The 7787-nt window shown below is 40.3% G+C and overlaps 1 protein-coding gene and 1 long non-coding RNA gene across 3 annotated transcripts; one reads left to right on the plus strand and one right to left on the minus strand.

The window, feature by feature from the left end:
• Positions 1–703: 703 nt before the first annotated feature.
• LOC111917377 (UDP-glycosyltransferase 85C2) lies at positions 704–2862 on the minus strand. 2 transcript variants are annotated; one of them, XM_023913070.3, is made up of 2 exons: positions 2289–2862; positions 704–1755 (listed from the first exon to the last, which is right to left on the minus strand). In XM_023913070.3, the coding sequence occupies exons 1-2, from the start codon at positions 2779–2781 to the stop codon at positions 842–844; spliced, it is 1407 nt and encodes a 468-aa protein (XP_023768838.1). In that variant the 5' UTR covers positions 2782–2862; the 3' UTR covers positions 704–841. The 2 variants fall into 2 exon arrangements, with proteins under 2 accessions (XP_023768838.1, XP_023768837.1); XM_023913069.3 differs by having other exon boundaries at positions 704–1791; positions 2289–2851.
• Positions 2863–3563: 701 nt separating this feature from the next.
• LOC128128377 (uncharacterized) lies at positions 3564–5685 on the plus strand. Its single transcript, XR_008226223.1, has 4 exons — positions 3564–3892; positions 4320–4402; positions 5022–5088; positions 5516–5685. It is a non-coding gene; the product is annotated as an uncharacterized LOC128128377 (long non-coding RNA).
• The last annotated feature ends 2102 nt before the right edge of the window (positions 5686–7787 follow it).

Here is a 7787-nt window from a genome sequence, read left to right on the forward strand (position 1 = left end):
TTCACCATTGACAAAAGAAAAAAAAACTTATACATAATCCATTAAATTGTTAAAACAACTTAAAAAAGAGAACACCTAACTAAAACTCCTTAAATTGTTCCTAACCAAATCAATATTTATAATAACCGTATTATATAACATCTTTTTCCTTGTGTTATGATCTACAAAAATTAAAACATACAAACTAAAAACAGAGCATAAAAACGATACAAGAAGGCTGTTAACTAAAGAAACAATTAAAATATAGCTAAATTCCTTAATCAATTTAACTAAATGAGAAAAAAAAAAAACACTATATTTTGTTTTTTTAGTTGAACTATTGAATTTTTATTTGTGTTATAAAAACCACGCATTTTGGGATAAAAGTTCTATGGTGACCAATAAGACTTGGATTTTTGCCAAAAAAAAAAACTCATCAATTTTTATTTTTATATAAAAAACCACCCATAAATTTGTGGTTAAAAGAACTTTCAAAAAACATTATTGTTTTTTTCTTAATTAAGCCAACATGTAACTTAGTAACATTGGTATACTGAAATGTCAGTTTTACCAAAAAATTGATAGCTTCTTTTAGAACTTATTAAAAATTAGTGGCTAAAATAGTATTATTTTTTTTTTTGGTAATTAACCCTTAACATTTGATCTTAAACTATGAAGCTTAATGGAGTTACGACCAAAAAATAAAGTTACAACAATTATAATATAAGTAGAAATGAAATAATTTTGAATCTAAAGTATACTGCAAATACATCTTACAACCAATTTCGAGTTATCCCTTTTATGTTTAATTATAAAAAACAAGATCTAAGAAAAACAACAAAAAAAACATGGAGCTTCAAAACTACTTTGTCGTAAACATATTAATGTCATTGGCAAGTTTCTCAATGTTCAAAGAAGATGAGCCTTTAGGACCGGTTGCAATTTCAATCTTTTTCTTCCACTCGATAGCCTTGCTCCTCATTCGTTTACCCTTCTCTCCTCCAATCAACTCCCTCGTTAGCCTCTCGACTTCATCCCTGTTCACGTTACTATCGATCTCCATGCCAACATCCCATTCCTTGCACATTTGCCTACAATTAGTTGGTTGGTCCCACAGATATGGCCAACATAGCATGGGGACCCCAGCCGATAAGCTCTCAATAGTCGAACCCCACCCACAGTGAGTCAAGAACCCACCAACTGAAGGGTGCTTCAACACTTGTTCTTGCGAACACCAACTTGCTATAAAGCCTCTCTCATTAATCATCTCTTTGAGTTCCAGAGGAATAGCAGCAGACTCTCCGATAACCAAATCAGGCCTGATGATCCAAAGAAAGTAATGATTGCTATTCGCAAGTCCCCAACCAAACTCTAGCAACTGTTCTAAAGACACTGATATTAGGCTTCCAAAATTGACATAAATCACCGAATGTGGTTCCTTTGATTCCAGCCATTTAAGGCACCCATCTTCTTCTTTCCACAGACTGTAGCCCTTAATATCTAACTTCTTTGTTTCTTCTTCAAGTTGTATTGGATTTAGAAGCAACTCCAATGGCCCGATGGTGTAGACACGAGGAATCGTGAGTTGGAGTGCTTTGATGACTTTAGACTCTAGCTCCTCAAATGTGTGGAGAATTATGTTTGGGACCTTCCTAGTTGCCTTGATCGATTGAATGACATAATTATAGTCCGCATCATTTGGGTAACGTGTTGGTCTAATATAAGCAGGAATGTCCTTTAAACGGAAGCCTTCTAATCCCGGAATGCAATCTATTACTGTGTCAAGATACCCATTTGTTATGCAACTTTCATCTGAAACATTAGTAAAACTTAGTTATGATAATAAACAAATTAAGTAAACCTTTTCCAAAAGATTAATCCAAATTCTTTCTTGCATGGCGTAAATGACAAATGTTTTTTTTTTTTTTTTTTTTTTTTTTTTTTTTTTTGAGTTTAGGGATAATTTCAGTCTTAATTTAGCGCCTAACATGCATGGAAAAAATTGAAAAGAAAGTGCATACATGTTATTTTAAATAGTTCTTACTTCTACATTACATTAAAAATCATGTTTTTGGGGTCGGTTATTTTAAAGAAACTCACATATTAGTTTTATAATGTGATTTTTTTCTGTAAGCTAGAACTTGTGCTTCTTCGTTTCTCACCATTTCTGATTTTGAAAGCAAATTACGTCCACATTTGATTCTTCGTCCTTATTTGCATATACACACGTATGATCATGACGTATACACATCAATATCAATTTGAAAGTTTTTATTTGCTTCGGAAATGGTAGGAGCTAAGAAGCTAACCTTTTAGTGGGATAAGCCCTTTCTCAATTAGAGTTGGAGCTTCGTAATACCCCATGAAAGCACAAGCAGAAAAAGTCCAAAAATGCATGATTGGGACTTTAAGCTTCTCAGCAGCATCAACGGTGAAAGGCATCATCCCATCACCAATAATACAAGTAACTGGACTCTCTAACCTTCCCATAAGGTCAAGAAAGGGATCCAAGAAGTTGATTAGAATAGAGGCACTAACTGCATACATGAAGTTTGGTGTTCCCTCGGGAACACCATCGGGAATGGTCTTGAACTGGAACCCTGGTTCATCATCGAGAGAGTTTGCCCCTCCGGAGTTGAGTAACTGCTTGTGGTTAACCTCGGTGTTGACGAAGGTTATGTTCAGGCCCTTGTGGTGTAGTAGCCTTGCTAGTTTTAGCATGCACTTGATGTGGCTTTGTGCGGGATATGGTACGAACACCACATGTGGCTTTCTTTCAGCGTTCACTACTACAGTTCCCATCGTGTAAGTGTGTATGGATGTGAAAGTTTTATGATATGTTTAATGCGTAGCTGAGTCTTGTTAATATAGAGAGACGAACAATGATTAGATGAAGATATTTTGTTTGTACGGATGGAGTAGAAATTCTTCATATCGAAGCACAGTACTTTATGTAAAACGTTTTAGTTTACAATACTTTATAAACACGTTTTATATGATTAATGATTAATAAGTAAAAAATTCATATTTTAAGTATAAAGACAGTAGCGTTATATTTTACTGCCATCTGGAAAAATTTCCATAATAGGTAACACATGATCATTTAGTATAAACTAAATAATAACAATTATTATAGTACGTTTCATTATTGAGTTGATATATATCTCTATCTCACTCATTTAATCAGATCAGGCGCTCCTATTTTTCTTTTTTGGAATTTTTTTTTTCGAATAATTGAGGCCTTGACGGGAACCCTAAATGTTGACGTGCACCTTCCCCTAGTTGATAAAAATATGTACTATTTCATATACATCTAAATATATTTTTTATGTATCGAAATTGAGACTCTTAATTACTGATAAACATATATATTATAAAAACAGATTTCAAAACCAAATATAAAAATATGAAATTATTTTTTGTTGCATTTATATTCGGTTGTACAGCCCAATTGGGTATATTAGATTTCAAAACGAAATCTAAAAATATGAAATTATGTTTTGTTGGATTAATATTCGGTTGTACAACCCAATTGAGTATATTGACCTCAGTGTCCGCTTTATCCTTCAATTTGTAAATGTAGGGTTTAGAGCTTCAAATTGTAAGTGGCCCCATTTATTTCATGTGCAGCTTTTCTATCCAACCACTCACGTTCCATCTCCCCATTCTTTAAAAAAAAAGCCTGCGTTTCTAAAGACTACAATCACGCCTGCGAGGCTGTGACGACGTCAACATTCAACGATTAAACTTCCGTTGTTTTCTCCATTCTCGGATTTGATTCATACCTTCTTCTCCAATCGATTCTTCCACTGTTCCATTGTTGTCGACTAAATCGCTAATGTTTTACTTCTCGCTGGTGTTCTTGCCTCTTGGTTTCTCCACAGTCAATCAATTCTTCATTGAATTTGAAACGGTAATGTTCTTGAGTGCTTGTATTTTCCCTTTTGAGATTCGATTTTCCTATAGTTTGATTATGTATTATGTAATTGAGGTTAAATAATAGTCAATTAGCAGTCTAGCTGTAACATCCGGGATTTCAGGTATATTAATTAATCTCTTATTTTGAGTTTTGTGATGGGACTCGGCGAGTTGGTGCGTAGACTCGCCGAGTTGAGACGCGGGTTTTCACCCGGATTGATGCCCGGACTCGGCGAGTCGCCTTGGTAGACTCGGCGAGTCTGCGCTGTTTAATGAAACCCTAATTTCTCGGGTTTGAGGCCTATTTAAAGGGCCTTATGGCCGTCATTTGCGCTCATTAGTCCCCAGAGTGAAACCCTAGAGCATTTGAGTGATTCAAGTGAGGGAAGGAGCCATTGTTGATTCTTGGAGTTGTTGTCTAGCAAGGGAAGAGAAGATCTAGCCAAGAGGAAGAAAGAGAGGGGTGGATTCTTGAAGAGCTAAGGTCCAGGACATCACATCTGAGGTACCATTCGAATCCTTCTTTGTTATTGTGATGTTCATATAGATTTAGGGTTTTTGAACCCATTTGTGGCTAGATCTAGCATCCTCTTGGTCTCTTGGCGAGTTATGGCTCTGAATCTGGACCCATAGAGGTCCAGAGCACCTCCTTGCCCAAGCATTATGTGCATCCATGGAGGTTTTAGATTGGGATCTATGTATTTGAGGCTAAAACTCCAATAATGAGCTATTTGATGCTTAATGAGCACCAAGACTCGGACTTTACGTGGTCAATAAGCTTAAGGGGACTGGATCTATGAGTTACTAGAGTGGATCTGACCTTAGAAGGTCGTTTGAGGTTGTGCATGAAATGCACTCGCCGAGTCCAATCCCAGACTCGGCGAGTTGGTGCGGGTTGTTTAGAGATTACGGACCAGGGACTGAGTACCCGAGTCGGGTGAGTGACTCGGCGAGTCGAAAGCGATTCAGAGGGATCGGGTTCCCGTCGGGACTCGGCGAGTCCACGCCAGACTCGGCGAGTCGGGTCAACCGTTGACCGTTAACCAAGGTTGACTAGTTTAACTTTATAGTGTTAGTCAGCCAGAGTCAAGGTGGTATTAAGTAGAGTTATGCTTGTGTTGTAGGAGGACGATAGCTCGGGAGATCGAGCACTAGTAGTTATGAGATTTACGAGTTACCGAGATACGCCAGGTAAGTCTTCTCACTCTACATTACCTTGAGTAAGTATTGCGAGTTGACCAGAGGGTCTCATGTGCTATATATGAGTTTGTGTGTTGTCTTACAGATTTCGTGCTATGTGTTATTTGTATGATGCATGATTATATATATATATATATATATATATATATATATATATATATATATATATATATATATATATATATATATATATATATATATATACTGGGCCGGAGGGTCCAACGATACTGACCGGGCCAGAGGGCCCAACAAGTTATGACTGGACCGGAGGGTCCGACGAGCTGCGGGATTAGAGGGTCTTGCTGAGACATCTTGACCGGAGGGTCGGGTTTAGCCTTGAGTGGCGTATTTGTGATATGTGGTATTTTGGGGAACTCACCAAGCATTATGCTTACAGTTGTTATATTTGATGTCTCAGGTACCAGCGAGGACCGTGGGAAGGCATCGGCTTGACTTGTACACACCCACACCAATGGAGTTCAAGTCATAGAGATCTTGAGATTTGTTTTGAAAACACTGCTGTTATGATTTTGAGATTTTGATATGATATACATTTTGTGGTTTAAAAATGAAAAATTAAATTGATAATTTTACGTTGTTACAAGTTGGTATCAGAGCCTTGGTTTGAGGGATTCGGATGCACCTTCGGGCGTATTTGAACTCAAACCGAGGATTTGAGGAATTTTCAAACAAAACTAAAATTTTCTAAAAAGAAAAAGAGGTTTTGGAACCAAGCAGAGTGGATGGTGTGTACGGTCAGCCAACGCGCGAATGGTGAATCCCCAAAATACCCTTACATTATATGTTATGAGATATTATGTTGTGCATGCTACAGAGGCTAGGTATTCCTATTAGGACTAGAGTGGCCTGATTTGTGATGCTTTAGCCTAGGAGATTGCTGCTGCTATGAGATACTTTGAGAGTGAGTATGTAGCAGTGAGGAGCTCGTGAGAGGTCTTCTGAGGGTAGCGAATGCATGTCGAGAGTAGAGTATTTATGACTTGAGATCCTAGGAGGAGGACTTGGGTTGTATATTGATTCGGTGTAGACGATAGTATTGGGCCCGTACTATTGAAGACACCGGATTGGTGCGCAGTCCAAATAAGAATCCTTGGGGTACCAGAAGTTGAGAGTGATTTGTCGAGTGTGAGTATGCTCGAAAGTGTCCCTAATAGTTCTTATGTTGTATTTCAGAGATTGATCATGGTCAGGACACGCCATACCACCGAGGGCAGTGGGGTGAGTGATGAGGAGATCCGTCAGATCATCCATGAGGAGGTGGCTGCTGCCATCAGAGCCGAGATTCTGGAGATGTTTGGGTCTATTAAGACCACACTGATTAAGACGTTTGACGAGCGTTACGCTGCTTTGACTGATGCTGTTGTTGCTGCAGCAACAGCAGCTGTTGCTGCTGCGAGACCCCAGGGTGGTGATTCGTTGTTGTACTGAGAGTTCACCAACACGAAACCAACAGAGTTCGATGGTACACAGGATCCGATCACCGCCATGAGGTGGATCTCAGACATAGAGGGGTGTTTCTATACGTGCTCGTGTCCGGAGCACTTGAGGGTGCGGTTTGCCCTCAACCAGCTTCGGTTGGGGACGAAGGACTGGTGGAAGTTTGTGATCGCAAGCTATTCGATAGCTGAGCTGACTGCAATGACCTGGGAGAGGTTTATTGCGATGTTTCGTGACAAGTATGTTCCCCCAGTAGAGAGGGAACGTTTAGCCCAGGAGTTTCTGACCCTCAAGCAGGGGACTGAGTCGGTGACAGTGATTACGAGGATGTTTCATGAGTGGGCATTGTTATGCCCGGAACAGGTGTCCACTAAGCAGGCTCGCATGAGCCATTATCTGAGTATACTGAGGAGGGACATTCACGAGTTCGTGGCGAACTCGACTTACCGGACATTTGCCAAGCTCCAGGCAAATGCCCGGAAGAGGGAGATCGAGCTTGAGACGCAGGCGAGGGAGGAAGCCGAGTCTTAGAGGGGTGATCGGCGACCGGTGCAATCGCAGCCGGCCGCCAAGCGGGCAAGGCCCGTTGATTCGAGGACGAGTAGTTCGTGGGGCCGTACTTGTGGGAAGTGCGGCAAGAGCCATGATGGGTCATGCAAGTCTGGGGTATGCTACAAGTGTGGAAAAGAAGGGCATTTCGCGAGGGATTGTCCTAAGGGGTTCTCGGTTTGCTTCCATTGCAACCAAACCGGCCATCGGAAGGCCGAGTGCCCCCAGCTTCAGAGGACAGTGCAGGGATCCGTACCTGCAGTTCGAGCTACTGAGCCCCGGCCAGTAAAGGCCGAAGCACCGAAGGCTAGGGGTAGAGCTTTTCAGTTGACAGCGGAGGAGGTCCGCGTGGCACCTGATGTCGTGGCAGGTACATATTCTTTATTTATTTATGCTGAGTTTATATTATGATGATTATATGTTATGCGTAGGTACTTTTCTTGTGAGTTCTGTACCTGCATTAGTGTTGTTTGACTCGGGTGCGATGTCGGTCGTTCGTATCTGTGACTTTTAGTCGGCACATTAGTATTCCGAGGGAGGCGTTGAGTCGACCTCTACGGGTTTCCCTAAGCTGATGAGCGTGAGGTATGTGCTACCGAGGTGATACGTGGATGCGTACTGGAGATCTTCGGAGTGGAGTTTCCAATTGACTTGATACCGATTTCCATGAGGGATGTTTGTGT

This window comes from Lactuca sativa, chromosome 1, assembly GCF_002870075.4.
Source record: "Lactuca sativa cultivar Salinas chromosome 1, Lsat_Salinas_v11, whole genome shotgun sequence".
Lineage (NCBI taxonomy): Eukaryota > Viridiplantae > Streptophyta > Magnoliopsida > Asterales > Asteraceae > Lactuca > Lactuca sativa.

Excerpts from the sequence above, each read along its gene's own strand:
- LOC111917377 (XM_023913069.3), bottom strand. The coding sequence starts at position 2,781 with ATGGGAACTGTAGTAGTGAACGCTGAAAGAAAGCCACATGTGGTGTTC. Across the intron at positions 1,792-2,288 it reads AGGGCTTATCCCACTAAAAG|ATGAAAGTTGCATAACAAAT; the intron begins GTTAGCTTCTTA and ends CTAATGTTTCAG.